General features: G+C 39.0%; 2 protein-coding genes across 3 annotated transcripts in view; one reads left to right on the plus strand and one right to left on the minus strand.

The window, feature by feature from the left end:
* Window positions 1-541: 541 nt before the first annotated feature.
* Window positions 542-1,188, minus strand: RpS21 (ribosomal protein S21). Of its 2 annotated transcripts, XM_067769413.1 has the most exons (4): window positions 1,087-1,188; window positions 943-1,000; window positions 683-874; window positions 542-610 (listed from the first exon to the last, which is right to left on the minus strand). In XM_067769413.1, the coding sequence occupies exons 2-4, from the start codon at window positions 990-992 to the stop codon at window positions 601-603; spliced, it is 252 nt and encodes an 83-aa protein (XP_067625514.1). In that variant the 5' UTR covers window positions 993-1,000; window positions 1,087-1,188; the 3' UTR covers window positions 542-600. The 2 variants fall into 2 exon arrangements, with proteins under 2 accessions (XP_067625514.1, XP_067625515.1); XM_067769414.1 differs by lacking the exon at window positions 542-610 and having other exon boundaries at window positions 679-874.
* Window positions 1,189-5,719: 4,531 nt separating this feature from the next.
* LOC137239533 (ankyrin repeat domain-containing protein 29) overlaps window positions 5,720-19,024 on the plus strand; it is a 237,117-nt gene continuing 223,812 nt past the window's right edge. The window contains exon 1 of the mRNA XM_067764955.1: window positions 5,720-5,978. The gene's annotated coding sequence lies outside the window, so the exon portion shown is untranslated. The remainder of the gene's footprint in view (window positions 5,979-19,024) is intronic.

Here is a 19,024-nt window from a genome sequence, read left to right on the forward strand (position 1 = left end):
CATTACCCGCATACGTATTTTTCTTATCAGGCAGAACTTTTGCCAGCACAAGTCTTGGACTTTTGAAGTGTATCTTGAACCCTCTGATGAAATTATGAAATTCAATTAGCCAGTGGAGTTTTTAAGATTGATGAACATAATCGCCACTTAGAAAGGATACTATCCAATGCAAAGTGATCAAATTACGAACAGGAAATATTATTAGGATAACACCTAAGTCGAAACTGGGCGGTAGAGTTTGGTGTTTGTTTGCTTCGGATCTAGCTTGGAAGTGTATCCAACAAACACTGAAAATATATATCGATTAACATATTTTTTTCATATCCAACGTTAGAGGTCAAGTTAGTGATAGACAATTTCAAATTGAGAAAATTCTGTGGTCACAACCCGCAGGCCTAATTGCACAGCAGCTTGTGACTTTAGAGGCAAGCAAATTATTATTTATAATTTAAACGTTGTCATATTATAACAATCTGAAACTTTGGCGACAACTTTGCAGTTTCTCTTCAGATTCGAACTATCAGATTAAAAACGCCAAGTATTTCCAGTTAAAGTAATAAAAGAACCTGCAACTTTATTTAAGCATAGGTGTATGTACATTTAGAAAGCCCTGCAATAAAAATGTTAAAGTAAGCAATCAAAACATGAATAAACCCTCGACACCTCATTTGCTCATACTTACTTGGTAATCAAACCATCTTTCTTGGCCAAACGCACTATACAATCATCAGATTCGCCCATACGACGGATTTCACCGCAAATGGCGTAGGTCTTAGCACCAACAGTCATGCGGCCAGTTTCAGGGTCGACATCAACAATGTTCAATTGCACTGAAGCATGATCTTTAGCGTGGATGATTCTGTTGGATGCAGAGCTGTAAAATAATAAAGTTATTAATAATGCGAGTACTTAGTCAACACGTGTTTCGTCTTAGAAACATACCATTTCCTTGGGCAGTACAAATCAACAGACTCGCCGGCGTCGTTTTCCATTTTGATTTCTGTCAATATATAAAGAGATGATTATTAAACAAATGTTCTTTGGTTACGTGATTGTTTTTACGCTAATATTGTAGAAATTGCATACCTTTCGAGGAAAATATAAAATTGTTAACACTCGTCAATGAAGGCAAAAAAGAAAGAAAGAGAAAGCGAAATTTGACAAATGGTAGAGCTGCTAAACGTGAAGTTGGCTGGCGTTCCTAAATACGGCGATGCCAGACCCTTTGGAATTTATTAGTAATATATTAAGGGTCGTTTTCAGCCTATCCAGTTTGATTAGATTCAACCTAACATATTTTCATTTCTACCAACACAAAGTGATCAACCCCCGGTTAAATTGGTAATTGTGAATATTTTGTAACAAATCGGAAACAGCTCAGTTTTGTCAACCATTTTTCCTTGAACTTAACTGAGACACGAAGCTTCAATTTTCATGGAGAAAACGAAAATGTCGATAGCTTATAGATCGGATAACTGAAGATGGTCAAAGACGGCCCTAAATTAAATCCGGTTACTGCTAAACAGAAGTTGTGTTCAGTAAGGCCCGGGTTTTCAGTAGTTGGTTAAGCTAAGCTTAAACTAAGTTTGTTTAAACTCTAGTCAAATTCAAACTCTAGTTAAACTTCCGAGCAGTTTTTCGACCACAGTTTAAGGCCGTCTTTGGGGTAGGCATTTTTGTGCGATAACTTTGGTTGTTTATTATCTAGATAATTTGTAGATACGACAACAGTTGGTTTTTGTTTACCCAACAAACATGGAAAAAATATTTCTCAAGCGAAATATATATCTAGTTCCGGAGGTTATATCCAACATTATTATTTAATTATTCTTAAACCAGATAGTCCCCGAGTTCATCTCCAACTTTATTATCATTACCAACCTATTATCTCCATTTTGAGAGATTTTGAGAAATGTACAGTTCTCAAATGAATGTTCAACACATTTCCCCAGTTGATATCCTACATTAGATATCGAGTTGAGCTGGATTTAAAAAAGAATCTACAAGGTGGTACCACCAAAACCAACAGCTGTTTATTGTGAGAAATAAACACTTGGTTGATAGCAGTAATGAAGCGTAATTTATCAAAAAAAAATATATAAATTTTATTTTATTTTCGTTACAATACTTTAGTATTGAATCTTACATTTGAGTCCAGTTAGAGAACCACAAGTTGGTAATTAAATTTTTTCAATTTAAGTAATAACATTTTTGGCTTTAAAAAAAATTTCCCTCTTTTGCTTAGTACGCTATGATTCTCGAGTTGAGCCACTGTTTCGAAACAACTCTTGAGATTTTAGAAGTATGCCTAGTTATCAACATGAGCAATAGCTAATTGGCTCATTGTGAGCTATAATGTCAGTCTTTTAAATACATTAATATTTCTTTCGTTTTTTATATTGCTTGGCAATTCATTAAAAAGTTTTAGGCCTTTATACATTAAAACACTTTGTGCCTTATTGGATTTATAAAATTTAATTCTAAAATCATTCTTGTTCCTTAAGCCGTAGGATTGCACATCTCCTACATATGCTATTTGGCTCGTTAAGTACTTTGGTAGTAGGTGATATTTCATTTTAAACACAAAAAGAAGTACGTTCATAATTGTTCTTTGATTGACATTTAACTATTTCAGAGTTTCTAACATATATGTGATTGGTGTCAGCCTATTACATAATAGTATGCACCGCATCCCTTTTTTTTGTAGTTTTTGCAGCCTGTTTTTCATCTGTGTGGATCCCAGGAATAAAATGGTCGAACAGTATTCCAAATGTGGCTTGATTATTACATTAAATATCTTTACGGCGCTATTGATAGATATATTTTTGCGAATTCTCCGGAAAAATCCAATTTTTTTCGAGATTTAACTTCAGATATAATCTATATGCTTATCGAAATTTAATTTTTTGTCGATGACAATGCCTAGATATTTAATTTCGTCAACTTTATCTATTATTTCATCATTAACTATAATATTATCTTCCGATTCGCCATTGATTACAATTGCTTTCGTTTTTTTAACGTTGAGTTTTAGCTTGTTCATACTAATATAGTTATAGATAAATTTAAAGTTATAGTTCAACCTAGCAATACACTCCTGACATGAATTTCCGGTAGTATATAGTAGTGTATCATCTGAAAATTGACAGATTTCAACTCCTTGTAGTATATTTTCCATATCACTAATATATATTAGGAACAGAAGAGTACCAAGCACTGCACCTTGTGGTCCGCCTAGTGTTATTTGTGCAGGCTCTGAGATGCCTTCTGCGACTTTCGTGCGTTGCTATCTGTTACTCAAGTAGCTTTCGAACCACTGATTTTCGACTCCATCAATTCCATACCTTCTCATTTTCTCTACCAAAATACACCTGTCAATTGTTTCGAATGATCGCTTGAAGTCCAGAAATACAGCAGCTATGCATTTTCCCTCATTCATTTCTGATTTCCAGTGAGAAATTACTAAATTTTACGCTGTCTCACAGCTATGTCGCTGCCGGAATCCTGATTGGTTTTCGAATATCAGTTGATTCTTCTCCATATAGGCTTCCAATTGCTTGTGTACCACTTTCTCAAGTATTTTACTCTCGGTCATTAACATATTAATTGGTCGAAACTCTTGCGGATTCACCGCGTTTTTTACTTTTTCCACTGGTACCACCATGGATATTTTCCAGTTGCTGGGAAGTTCACCACTCTTTAGAGAATTATTAATAATTTTCAGGAGGGTTGGTCCTATTATTTCGAAGGCGCGCAGTATAATTTTTGTCGAGATGCGGTTATAATCTTCTTTATGGTTCATGATTTTAATAACTCTAAAGAGATCGTTTAAGTCCAATGTTTTAAATTTAAATTGCGTTCCACATGACTTAACATAGTTAGTATATGACACTTGGGGAATATCTCTGTTGAGCTCTTCAACACTTTTAATAAAAAATGTATTAAGCTCATTAGCTATGTCCACTTTATTTTTTAGTTCATGGCCTTTCACAATTATTTTGCCTATTTCAGTTCTTTCTTCGTTTAATACGAGTTGCTTTATTGTTCTCCACATTGCTTTTTGGTATTTGAAGTACCAATTTTATTAGATATATATTTGTTTCGCGCACTTTGGAGCTCCTTAGTATAGTAGTTTCTATAATCTTTATAATTTCGCCAATCCGCAAACGAATTGTTCCACCTGGCTAACTTGTATAATTGTATTTTAGTACTCTTCATTTTGCGTAGATTGTTCCCAAACCACCCATCAAACTTTTTCTTTTTTGTAACCATTTTAGTAGTGATCATTTTATCAATGGACTCTTTTATTTTATTACTTAAAATACTAGCCACGTCGCTTAGACCGCTATTGCTCCTCATAATATTTTCAAAATTTGTATCTTGCAGTTGTCTTGTCAAAAGATCCTTATCAAATTTAAATTTTTGAACAGTAATTTTTATTTTATCACGGTTAATTTTTACCATAAAACCATAACCAGATAAAACAGCTGATCGAACCTATCAATGTAATCGATTAATAGCTGGAGTTATTGGTGCCGTATGTCGTATTGCTGTATCCGTATCCCTAACGTAATCAGCTGTTTATCGTTACGACGGTAAACCAAAACCCAATTGGTTGGCTACGATACGGTTACGACTTTAGCGTCACCAATAATCGATTGCATTGATTCTCATAAGGTTAGTCGAATCAGCTGTTAAAAGGTTACCGATACAGTTACCGATAAAGCACCAATGTCTCCAGCTAATGGTCCCATAATATAACGCTAACGCCATAACCATACCATAGCCAACCAATTGGTTTTTGGTTTCTCGCCATATCAATAACCTACAAATATTTGAGTTGGTGAATTTAATAACTTTTAGTAGATTTTATTCATTGTTTTGTATACGTTATGACTGAGATACTTATTTTTTGTGCAATATGTTTGTAATTTTTTGCGTTTTCTTAATTTTTATGAAATTTTCACGATTTTTAGGTTAAGGCAACATTAATCGATCACATTGGAGATGGTTATGGATATGGGTATGGTTACGACTATGGCGTTGGGGTTAAGGAAGTTTAATTGGCCGTTATTCCTGCTATTTAACCGACTGCCTTCGTATATGGTCGTCGCTCAAAAAATAATAAACCTTTTTTCGGAAAAAGGTACCAGAAAGCGTATGAGTTTTCTTGAGAGATTTTGAGAAACGAAATTTTTCTTGAGCATTTTTTTAAGGACTTTTGACTTAACTTAACGTAATAAAAAAAACCAAGAACACAAGAAAAATTACGTGTAAATTAATAAAAAATAAGAAAAAATTATACATTCCGAACTTTTTCACAATGAAACTCTCGCGGATTAAATTTTAAGAAATATCCGGCATGATAACCGGATGGCAGAAAAAAGGCCGGTTATGTTGTATTCTGGTTATCCACCGGTACAACACTAATGATTAACCATTAACTAAAAATTAAAAAGAGTAATCCAGTTATTTAATCAACGCTTGGAATTTAGGTACGAAACTAAAGATAAACACGTTATATAAACAGGGCCTAGTGATAGCATAACGGAATATAAAAACGTAACTTTTTTTGATTAGTATGGGAACACTAACATAATGTCACTAAGAGTGATGCCTACTTTTAGGCACTACAGCTGGCAGTTGTGCTCTGACGTGAAGTTGACTGCGTGCAAAAGTTTGCTGGTTCAACTAAAATATTGTTTTTTAAAAGTTTGCCTTGAAAAACTAAATGAAAAGTGAAATATCAAATGTAGTTGAGTTATTATTTGTGAGCAATTTACGACAAAGCGCCGAAAAGTATGCAACAAATGTAATCGAAATTTTTTTTATTCTTTAGGCATGAAATGATTACGAAAATTGCATAATTTTAGTGATATGTGTTTGTTATAAAAATCGTTTCTAAAATAAAAAATAAAACGCATTTTTTTCCAACGTCAAATATTGCAATGCTAAAATAGCACAAAAAACTTAAAAAGGTTTGTATTTCAAAGAACATACACAAATAACTGCTATATTTATTAAAACTTGCAAGCTTAAAAGACTCTTCAAACATATTAGCGAGTTACAAAAAAATAGGTAAAGCTGAAAAAATCATAGCATGAAAAAAGAAAAGAAGAACCGAACCATTAAACTTTTGCCATTTGCTATCCTTCCTGCCCTGTTACACTTTTTCTCTACCTCTTACTTCATCATTCTGCAATGTCGCGGTTATGCTGGTTTTTGGATCGCTTTCAGCAAGTAGCGAATACAAATTTTTGTGCTACTTTAAGCCGGAGTCAATGGTGCCGTATGTCGTATCGCTGTATCCGTATCCCTAACGTAATCAGCTGTTTATCGTTACGACGGTAAACCAAAACCCAATTGGTTGGCTACGATACGGTTACGACCTTAGCGGCACCAATAATCGATTGCATTGATTCTCATAAAGCCGGAGTCATTGGTGCCGTATGTCGTATCGCTGTATCCGTATCCCTAACGTAATCAGCTGTTTATCGTTACGACGGTAAACCAAAACCCAATTGGTTGGCTACGATACGGTTACGACTTTAGCGGCACCAATAATCGATTGCATTGATTCTCATAAGGTTGGTCGAATCAGCTGTTAAAAGGTTACCGATACGGTTACCGATAAAGCACCAATGTCTCCAGCTTAAGGTTGGTCGAATCAGCTGTTAAAAGGTTACCGATACGGTTACTGATAAAGCACCAATGTCTCCAGCTTTAATACTGAAGCCAAATGCATGTTCAGCCCAAAATTATGCTATGGTATTTGTTTCAGTACGCTTTAGGGCTGTTCGCTACTCTGATTGCGCTATGTCACTGATTAAATGCCACCATGTCTGCCTGAGTGGTTAAATATAGGTTAGATATGTTGCTGATGGGCTTTTTGAAACAAACACACACTCTTGAGCCGCATGAGATTGAAACAGTTATGTGTTGAAATGCATTAAGTTACAAGAGATGAGCGTTACCTCGTAAAACTGTAGTCTAAGTACTTATAGGCTCAACATATTTCCTTTTTATGCTTCTTCTTACTATTTCCGTTTACTGCACCTTTTTGTATTTAGATTTTTACTCCCTTATCCTCTTTCTGTTTGCACTCCTTCGTTCATGCCTATGTGTTGCCAATTGGTATTTCCGCTCTCACACTTTGTCTACTTTTAGGCGCTCAAGCATAAAGTTGGTTTTTGTTTCACTAAACAAAGAATGAATTTTGCTAAAAGTGAGTTTCGTTGGAAGGATGGTTTAATAGGTGGGTGGCTAAGCGCTTAAGCGCATTCATTGTTTTTACTGTTTTTATATTTTTATTGTGACACTTGTAAATGCTTTTTATTGGTGTTGTTGTTATAGTAATATATGTTTTGTTTTGAAAGAACTTAACGCTTAAACGTCTTTCACCAGCGAAATTTATTGTTCGTTGTTGCAGGCAATGGCTGTTAGTGCCATCAAATTCAATGAACCCAACAACAAGTGGAAGTGCGAGTGAGGAGAAAGGGGGAGGGGCAGCGAAAAGGGGTTTAGTTGCATAAGTTATAATGGTAGGAAGTGGCATCGTGGTAGGCTAGGAACCGTATACTTTTTCCAAATGAGTGTATGAGATCTTCTTTTTCTTATGACGACCTGGTAGCAAAGAACATACCGTTAACAACTGCAACAAGGCTCACTGCCTCGCTTCAGCTTGAGCGCAGACCATGTGGCGATAGTAGTATAGCATCATTAATTATAGGACGAACAGACAACCAGATTTCCTATCTGCGCTTCGAGGGAGCTCTTAAAGCCACATGTGCATAAAGATGGTTCCAAAGTAGTAGAAGGATTAGGGTATGCGGTATACTGTGCTGACCCGGAAATAAACAGATCCTACTAGTAGCCAGATCACTGTAGCGTTTTTCAAGCGGAAGTATTAGCCGTAACCAAAGCAGTAGAAACACTGGAAGAAAGTAGCTTAAACTGCAGCCGTGTTAAATTTTATATTGACAGCCAGGCAGCAATTAATAATCTCGCATAGCACAGCATCTAAAAGTGTGTTACAGTGTAAGCAGTCCCTGGAAAGAATCGGGACAGGAAAAAGGGAATATATCTATATTGGGACGCAGGTCATAGGAGAATATATGGCAATGAAAAAGCGGATGAAATAGCTAAAAAGGGCGCTTCCCTTGAAGCTTGCTCCATAGACGTCCCAATTGGATTGGGCAAGATTAAGAGAAGGCGAAAGATGCACATGATCGACAAGCGGGAAAGGCGTGGAGGTCCAAGCCCGGGGCTGTCGAAGATTATGTGTAGGTCTTACAACCTTACACTAACAAAGTTGCTTCTATCATACAAAAGGAAGGACTGTAGACTCATGACGGGCATTCTGACTAGATACTGCCTTCTATCGTCACTTGCCTTTAAATTAACACGTGCGGGTAGGGGAAAATGATCGAGCATGTTTTGTGCTCGTGCCCTTCGCTTGCCAGGTTAAGACTTAATTAGTCCATTAACACATTGCTAAATAGGGAGGCATATGTGTAACCCGATAACCCGATCCCTGACGATGGAATATATGTTCCATAACCAAACTATGACGAAGAGAGAATATCAATACTCCAAACTCCTACACAAAATTTTGCGTACTGCGCATAAGTTTGAAACTCAAAGTCAATTAACTGATTGGATTGATTCAAATCTGACAAATCTTCTATCGACCAGATTTACATGAAACGCCAAGTCTTGGAGAAGACTCACATTAAGGGAGTCGACATGCACCATTCTGTATCGAATTGAAAGCAGTATGCTGCTATATCACATCGACCGTTCTCCCTTCCCTGGCTTGGATAATCGGCGAAAAATTTAAGCTCTTGCTGTGGCCGAAGTACGAGATATTTGCTGGTTTAAAAGAAAGAATCGGCGCATTAGCGCCATGGCAGCCATATCACTGTGAAGAACTTTAACATCGAAAAGAATATCAGCCTACAAATCAAAGTCAGAATTACTCTTGCCAACAAGTGCTTCCTTGGACTGAGTAGGCAATTGAAAGGTAAATTCCTCTATCGACGATTACGTCTTATAAGTCTGTCATCATATCTGTCCTGATGTTTGCCTTGGAATTAGGGACATTGTAGAGAGAAGATGGGCGAAACCTTGAAATATTCATGAGAAAAGTTCTTTCGAAGATAAACGTCTCTTCGGTGATACCAAAGGCGTGTATTGAACGAGGTTTAATGATGAGCTGTTTGAGCTTTGAGAGGGGAAGATTTATGGACCTGTACGCTTTGGCGATTACCGAAGAAGATTTAATGATAAGCTGTACGAGCTTTGCGCAGACATCAACATAGTCCAGCTAATTAAAACGCAGCGGTTAGGCTGGCTAGGGTATGTTATGCGAATGAAAGATGACGCTCCAGCTAAGAAAGTATTTTTTTTCGGAACCCACCAATGGAAGCAGAGGAAGAGGGCGGCCCCCACTGCGCTGGAAGGACCAGGTGGAAAATGATTTAAACTCCCTTAGTGTGACAAATTGGCGCCAGTTGGCTGAGCGAAGAATCGACAGGGATGGCTGGCTTTATTTGTAAAGTCAGGTTCATAATCATCTTGTCAGTTAAGGGCCAATGAGTGAATGAATGAATCAATGGGTTTGCATTTGGAAAGAGTGGTCTAACTTTCGCCCTATCGGCACAGGAACCAATCAACCATCAGCGGATCGTGGTAGAAAGATATACAGTGAGTACCCAATTCGCGTCGATGACAGTCCGCAATCCCGTCCCAGCGGAAGATCTGTGTTTTAAGAGAGGCCATGTACAAACCTGTCGGAGAAATCGGTGAGAGAGCGCGAGTTATGCATATTTTCAGACAGTGACTCAGCGCTTAATTCCCCCATTACATCTTCCGAGGCCGTCAGCAACTGCAAGAGATCGCTTTATGTCACAGCTAACTTCTCAAACTTCACATTTATATGGGTCACAGGAACATTAATGGCAAAGAAAAGCAGACGAGCTCGCAAAGGCAGGGGTCTGCTGGATGCTGTGGATACGGTCAAGATGCATTATCCACTCAAATCAATCAACAGAAACCTGAATAGCAGATTCTAGGAGATAGCGTTGTTTAACTGGTAGTACTCGGACATCTGCAGGACAATCAAGGAAATTTGTCCGGCTTATGATAGTTAGAGGACCTGTTGAATAAGTCAAGAAAAGGAACTTTGAGAAATATTGCCACAATCACGGGACACTGGCTGCTGGGGAGCTCTTGGAGCAGCATTTGCAGGAGTTGCGGTGAGGAGAACTCAAAGAAGCAGCTACGTTCTACGTGTGCGAATGTCCAGTTCTTGCACAGATTTGGTTTCAAAATATGCGCAGCTATATGCTGTTGGAACTTCAGGAAGTTACAAAATGCTCCCTAAAAATATATGCAGGCTCATTGACTGAACGAAATGTTTAATTAGGAGTATCGAATAGCCCTGCAAAAATCAGCAACAATTGGTTCAAGAATAAGTTCGTTCAAAATGGCGGCGGACAGCACAGCAACCATTGGTTGTTTGGTTGCACATCTCGTCTATCTGGGAAACAAGGAGAAAATGGTTGTCAAAGTTCCAGTACGCTCAGTTCGACTATCGGAAGTACAGACCATGAGGGATTGAGATAGTGTTTAAAGCTGAAGTACGTTCTTCTTCGGTGCACTTGTTATGACGACACATTTGTGGCAAATGCGACCCCTCCCTATTTTTATACTCAGCGTGCTTTGCACACAGAGTATATTAACTTTGATTGGATAACGGTTGGTTGTACATGTATAAAGGAATCGAGATAGATATAGACTTCCATATATCAAAATTATCAGTATCGAAAAAAAATTTGATTGAGCCATGTCCGTCCGTCTGTCCGTTAACACGAAAACTTGAGTAAATTTTGAGGTACCTTGATGAAATTTGGTCTGTAGGTTCCTGGGCACTCATCTCAGATCGCCATTTAAAATCAACGATATCAGACTATAACCACGCCCACTTTTTCGATATCTAAAATTCCAAAAAATCGAAAAAGCGCGATAATTCATTACCAAAGTCTGCTAAAGCGATGAAACTTGGTAGATGGGTTGAACTTATAACGCAGAATCGAAAATTAGTAAAATTTTGGACAAGAGGAGTGGCACCGCCCACTTTTAAAAGAAGGTAATTTCAAAGTTTTGCAAGCTGTAATTTGGCAGCCGTTGAAGATATCATGATGAAATTTGGCAGGAACATTACTCATATTACTATATGTGTGCTTAATAAAAATTAGCAAAATCGGATGAAGAATACGCCCACTTTAAAAAAAAATTGTAAAAGTCAAATTTAAGAAAAAATTAAATATCTTTACAGTATATAAGTAAATTATGTCAAGATTCAACTACAGTAATGATATGGTGCAACAAAATACAAAAATAAAAGAAATTTTCAAAGTCGGCGTGGCTCCGCCCTTTTTCATTTAATTTGTTTAGAATAATTTTAATGCCATAAGTCGAACAAAAATTTACACAGTCGACCGTCTGACCTTCCGCTCGGCCGTTAATACGATAACTTGAGCAAAAATCGATATGTCTTTACTAAACTTAGTTCACGTACTTATCTGAACTCACTTTATCTTGGTGTTAAAAATGGGCGAAATCCGACTATGACCCCGTCCACTTTTTCGATATCGAAAATTTCGAAAAATGAAAAAAAAAACCATAATTCTATACCAAATACGAAAAGAGGGATGAAACATAGTGATTGGATTGGTTTATTGACGCCTTCACATATACAACTAAGGGCCATTCCCTTTCAAAACCTTCATTAATACCTTTAATTTGATACCCATATCGTACAAACACATTATAGAGTCACCCCTGGTCCACCCTTATGGCGTTATCTTGAAAAGGCGTCCACCTACAGAATTAAGGCGCACTCCCTTTTAAATAATTATTAACACCTTTCATTTGATACCCATATCGTACAAACGCATTCTAGAGTCACCCCTGGTCCCCCTTTATGGCGATATCTCGAAACGGCGTCCACCTATAGAACTAAGGGCCACTCCCTTTTAAATAATCATTAGCACCTTTCATTTGATACCCATATCGTAAAAACGCATTCTAGAGTCACCCCTGGTCCACCTTTATGGCGATATCTGGAAAAGGCATCCACCTATAGAACTAAGGTCCACTCCCTTTTAAAATACTCTTTAACACCTTTCATTTGATATCCATATCGTAGAAACAAATTGTAGAGTCACCCCTGGTTCACCATTATGGCGATATATCGCAAAGGCGTCCACCTATAGAGCTAAGGCCCACTTCCTTTTAAAATACTCATTAACACCTTTCGTTTGATTCCCATATCGTACAAACACACTCTAGAGTCACCCCTGGTCCACCTTTATAGCGATATCTCGAAAAAGCGTCCACCTATAGAACTAAGGCCCACTCCCTTTTAAAATACTCATTAACACCTTTCATTTGATACCCATATCGTACAAACACACTCTAGAGTCACCCCTGGTCCACCTTTATAGCGATATCTCGAAAAAGCGTCCACCTATAGAACTAAGGCCCACTCCCTTTTAAAATACTCATTAACACCTTTCATTTGATACCCATATCGTACAAACACATTCTAGAGTCACCCCTGGTCCACTTTTATGGCGATGACTCGAAAAGGCGTCCACCTATAGAACTAAGGTCCACTCCCTTTTAAAATACTCATTAACACCTTTCATTTGATACCCATATCGTACAAACACATTCTAGAGTCACCCCTGGTCCACCTTTATGGTGATATCTCGAAAAGGCGTCCACCTATGGAACTAAGGCCCAATCCCTTTTAAAATACTCTTTAATACCTTCCATTTGATACCCATGTCATACAAACACATTCCAGGGTTACCCTGGGTTTATTTTCCTATATGGTGATTTTCCCTTATTTTGTCTCCAAAGTTCTCAGCTGAGTATGTAATGTTCGGTTACACCCGAACTTAGCCTTCCTTATTTGTTTTGTCTTTACTTCTTCCATAGCAAAAAAAAAAAAAAACTATCGTCACGACTTTATATAAGCTTGTGTCCTATAATAATTTTACGAACATAAGAGAAATGGAATGCTTTAATCCATTACAAATTAAGGTCTCATTTACACTTTGAACAGGATCTTGATGTTGTACTCAACATTTATTGCACTGCTCCCAACTCTGGTTATGTGGTAGTATACGATAGAACATATTAGCAGTTTGCAAACATATGAAACTAACTAAGTGTACGCTTTGTACACATCATAAAAATACAAAGCAAATAACTAAGAAATTTCTAGAGAAATGTTATTTCAAAAAGCTGTATAAATATTTTGTATTTTGCGTCATTAAGGGCATTGAAATTTTAATTACGCACTTCTAACCAAAAATTTACTCGAATGGCTTGAATGAAAAAAAAAATCTCCTTTCGTTTTTGCGTACTTCTCATTCACACCTCCCAATTATGTATAAGTACTTTAGACTTAAAAAGCGATGGAAATAGTCTTCTTAAACCAACATATACTCAATGAGAAGGCGTTTTTTTGTGATCCACAGTTGCATGCAGTTGAAACTGTTAACAGTTAACATTGAAATGGGAGTACATTTGAGTACAAATTCTCGGATGTTAGTTGGTTTAAGACTATTTTTATATCCAGCGTGCTTTGCATACAGAGTATATTAACTTTTATTGGATAACGGTTGGTTGTACAGGTATAAAGGAATCGGGATAGATATAGACTTCCATATATCAAAATCATCAGTATCGAAAAAAAATTTAATTGAGCCACGTCCGTCCGTCCGCCCGTCTGTCTGTTACCACGATAACTTGAGTAAATATTGAGATATCTTCACCTGAGCTTACCTGGACCTGGAATAGATTTGTATTGAAAATGAGCGAAATCGGATGATAACCACGCCCACTATTTATATATATAAAATTTTGGAAAACACAAAAAACCTGATAATTTAGTAAATAATACACCTAGAATGTTGAAATTTGAAAAATTTTTCTAAATGGGCGTGGCACCGCCCACTTATAATAAAATCGATTTTACAAATATTATTAATCATAAATCAAAAATCGTTAAACCTATCGTAACAAAATTCGGCAGAGAGGTTGCTTTTACTATAAGGAACGATTTGAAGAAAAATTTACGAAATCGGTTAAGGACCACGCCCACTTTTATATAAAAGATTTTAAAAAGGGACGTGGACGAATAAAATAAGCTATATCTTTGCAAAAAAGAGCTTTATATCAATGGCATTTCATTTCCCAAGTGGATTTATAACAATAAATAGGAAAAACCTCAAATTAAAAAAAATGGGCGTTGCACCGCCCCTTTTTTGACTAAGCAATTTTCTATGTTGGAGGGTGGGGCCGTGTGTAGAAGTCCACGAAAGTGGGGAAAGCTTCTGACCGCCATTCACCTGGGAATGGCCAGAGCGATTCTTTTGCATGCGGTTCAAGCAGCTCACTACTGCCGGTCGCTTGCGGCCAAGTATCCTCTGGGTAGCCGCTAAACACCCGTTTAGCGGTGAGCTAATGTGAGAAGGCGACAACCTGGCTAGGCCACTCTGACATAATCGGTTTAAGGGCTAGCCGGGGGATCTCATCGGCAGCGTCTGTACACCTCTAGGTGCGGCTGCAAGCGGGCGTCTGTCTTGGAGCAAGCGGCTCGCTATATAAACGTGCCAAGTAATATTTTCACCCCCGCTGAGCGGATTGTGCGCTGGGCTTGGGACCCGCCACGTAAAACCATACTCCAATGAAATATAACAACAAGCCTCGGATAAATACACTCTCTATTGATGACAACCATGGCAAACGTTTGAAGGACAATGAATTGAGGGCATGCACCTGGAACGTCCGCTCCCTGAATGGGATTGGTGCAGATGCCCGGCTGGTTGATGTCCTCGTCAAAGCAAAATCTGACATCACCGCCATCCAAGAAATGCGTTGGACGAAGCAAGGAAGAAAGAAGATCAAAAATTGTGACATATATTGGAGTGGCCATGCGAATAAGCGCAGTTTCGGCGTCGAATTCGTGGTGGGAGAGATACTTTGTCGCCAAGTGCTGGCGTTTACGCCTGTGGACGAGCGTCTCGCCGCTATCCGAATAAAAGCAAAATTTTTTAATATATCATTCATCTGCGCCCATGCGCCGACAGAGGAGAAAGACGATGAGGTGAAAGACACTTTTTATGAACAATTAGAACGCACATACGAGCGCTGCCCCCGTCATGATATAAAAGTCGTGCTTGGCGACTTTAACGCCAGGGTGGGCAAAGAAGGTGTTTTTGGCCCTACAGTCGGAAAGTTCAGCCTACACAATGAAACTTCTCCTAACGGACTGAGGCTGATTGACTTTGCCGGTGCTCGAAACATGGTCATATCAAGCACGAGGTTTATGCATAAAAAGATACATCAAGCTACATGGCTGTCTCCTGATCGAAATACTCGCAATCAGATCGATCACGTTGTGATAGACGGACGGCATGCCTCCAGTGTTTTAGATGTGCGAACGATCCGAGGACCTAACATCGATTCGGACCATTATCTCGTTGCAGCCAAAATACGCACCCGCCTCAACGCGGCTAAAAACAAGGAACAAAAAACACAAGGAAAGCTAGACGTCGAAAAGCTTCAATCACAACAGACTGCCAATGATTTCGCAACTCGACTCTCACACCTGCTCTCTGAGGGCACAACTCATCCTGAAGGAATACAGGAGCAGTGGGAGCATATCTCCAAAGCACTTCATACTGCCGCCGAGGAAAAAATTGGTTACCGGCGGCCACGAAAAAACAGCTGGTATGATGAAGAATGCCGCGTTGCAACCGAAAGAAAAGACGCTGCCTACAGGGCTACGTTAAAAGCGAGCGCGACAAGAGGAGTGTGTGAACGCTATCGTGAGTTGAAAAGGGAAGCGAGACGCCTTTTCAGGAAGAAAAAAGCAGAAGCAGAAAGGCGTGAGTGCGAGGAGCTTGATATGCTAGCCACCAGGAATAACGCCCGAAAATTCTACCAAAAAATACGGCGACAGACGGAAGGTTTTAAGACCGGGGCAATCTCCTGTAGGAATGAAAACGGCGACCTTGTAACTGATGTCCAGAGAGTGCTTAGATTATGGAGGGAACACTTCTCTGCTCTCCTAAATGGAGGCAGCAATTCACCGCGCAGAGATGAAGAACCCGATCCCGCAATCGATGATGATGGAATATATGTCCCCCTGCCCGATTATGACGAAGTTAGAATAGCAATAACCAGATTGAAAAACAACAAGGCCGTGGGCGCTGATGGATTGCCTGCGGAGCTATTCAAGTTCGGCGGCGAGGAGTTGGTAAGGCGCATGCAGCAGCTTCTTAGCAAAATATGGGCGGACGAAAGCATGCCCGACGGTTGGAATCTAAGTGTTCTTTGCCCAGTGCACAAGAAGGGGGATACTGCAAAATTCACCAACTATCGTGGAATCAGCCTTCTTAATATCGCATATAAGGTCCTTTCAAGTGTATTGTGCGAAAGATTGAAGCCCACCGTGAACCGGCTGATTGGACCTTATCAGTGCGGCTTCAGACCTGGTAAATCTACCATCGACCAGATTTTCACAATGCGCCAAATCTTGGAAAAAACCCGTGAAAAGAGAATCGACACACATCACCTCTTCGTCGACTTTAAAGCCGCCTTCGACAGCACGAAAAGGAGCTGCCTATATGCCGCTATGTCTGAATTTGGTTTCCCCGCAAAACTTATACGGCTGTGCAAAATGACGTTGAGCAACACCATCAGCTCAGTCAGAATTGGGAAGGACCTCTCCGAGCCGTTCGAAACTAAACGAGGTTTCAGACAGGGTGACCCCCTATCGTGCGATTTCTTTAATTTGATGCTGGAGAAAATTATACTAGCTGCAGAACTTAACCGCACTGGAACAATATACTATAAAAGCATGCAATTACTGGCATATGCTGATGACATTGATATCATCGGCCTAAACACCCGCGCTGTTAGTTCTGCTTACTCCAAGCTGGAAAAAGAAGCGGTAAAGATGGGTTTGATGGTGAATGAGGACAAAACGAAGTACCTGCTGTCATCGAGCAAAGAGTCAGCGCATATGCGCCTTGGCAACCACGCTACTGTTGGCAGCCATAATTTCGAAATAGTAAAAGACTTCGTTTATTTGGGAACCAGCATCAACACTAGCAACAACATCAGCACTGAAATCCAGCGAAGAATCAATCTTGCCAATAAATGCTAGTTTGGACTAGGTAGGCAAATGAAAAGTAAAATCCTCTCTCAGCGAACGAAAATCATACTCTACAAGTCACTTATCGTACCCGTCCTGCTATATGGGGCAGAAGCATGGACCATGACAACAGCAGATGAAGCGGATTTGGGAGTGTTCGAGAGAAAAGTTCTTCGAAAGATTTATGGACCTCTACGCGTTGACGATGGCGAGTACCGAAGAAGATTTAGTGATGAGCTGTACGAGCTATACGCAGACATCAACATAGTCCAGCGAAATAAAACGCAGCGGCTGCGCTGGCTAGGCCATGTTATGCGAATGAAAGATGATGCTCCGGCCAAGAAAGTGTTTCTATCGGAACCCGCCTATGGAAGCAGAGGTAGAGGGCGGCCCCCACTCCGTTGGAAGGACCAGGTGGAAAACGATTTAAACTCCCTTGGTGTGACCAATTGGCGCCGGTTGGCGGAGCGAAGGAGCGACTGGCGCGCCTTGTTGGACGGCCATAACCGTTTAGACGGTTAAGCGCCAATTAAGTAAGTAAGTAATTTTCTATGTTTCGGGAGCCATAACTCGAAGAAAAATTAACGGATCGTAATAAAATTTTCCCTATAGCAGGAAATATTTCTAGGCAAAATGGACGAGATCGGTTAAAGAACACGCCCACTTTTATATAAAAGATTTTTAAAAGGGTCGTAGACGAAAATAATAAGCTATAATTTAGAAAAGATTTTTTAATCAATGATATTTCACTTATCAATTTTTACCGTGGTGTGATGGTAGCGTGCTCCGCCTACCACACCGGATGCCCTGGGTTCAAACCCCGGGCAAAGCAACATCAAACATTTTAGAAATAAGGTTTTTCAATTAGAAGAAAAATTTTTCTAAGCGGGGTCGCCCCCCCCGGCAGTGTTTGGCAAGCGCTCCGGGTGTATTTCTGCCATGAAAAGCTCTCAGTGAAAACTCATCTGCCTTCGGAGTCGGCATAAAATCATGTAGGTCCCGTCCGGCCAATTTGTAGGGAAAATCAAGAGGATCACGACGCAAATTGGAAGAGAAGCTCGGCCTTAGATCCCTTCGGCGGTTACCGCGCCTTACATTTATTTTTTTTATTTAATTTTTACTGTAAGAGGAAATGGGGAGACATTTTTCTTTTAAACGGGCGGCACCACGTGTTATGTAGAAAAGTAATTTATCTGAAATGAAATGAACAATTGAAGCACACGCTGAGTATATAATGTTCGGTTACACCCGAGCTTAGACACCTTTACTTGTTTTAAGTAAATTTTGTGGACACTATTCATAGATAATTGGGTGGTGTGATAAAAAATAAGCAAACACGAAAGAAAATTTTCTTTTCACCCAAGCCATTTAACCTTGAGTAAATTTTTGGTTAGAACTGCCTATTTAACATTTCAATGCCTTTAACGACGAAAAATACAAAATATTTATACAGCTTTTTGAAATAACATTTCTCTAGAAATTTCTTATATATTAGCTTTGTATTTTTATGATGTGTACAAAGCGTGTACTTAATTAGTTTCATATGTTTGCAAACTGGTAATATGTTCTATCGTATACTCCCACATAACCAGAGTTGGGAGCAGTGTAATAAATTTTGAGCAGCAACACTGCTCGTGGGATGACATAATCAAGATCTTGTTCAAAGTGTTAATTAGACCTTAATTTTTTATGGATTAAAGCATTCCATCTTTCTTATGTTCATAAAATTATTGTGTTTTAGACGGTTTCTATAGGAACTTGAAAAATGGGTTTGCGTCGGCTCAA

Source organism: Eurosta solidaginis, chromosome 2 (genome assembly GCF_040869045.1).
Source record: "Eurosta solidaginis isolate ZX-2024a chromosome 2, ASM4086904v1, whole genome shotgun sequence".
In the NCBI taxonomy this organism is placed as follows: Eukaryota; Metazoa; Arthropoda; class Insecta; order Diptera; family Tephritidae; genus Eurosta; species Eurosta solidaginis.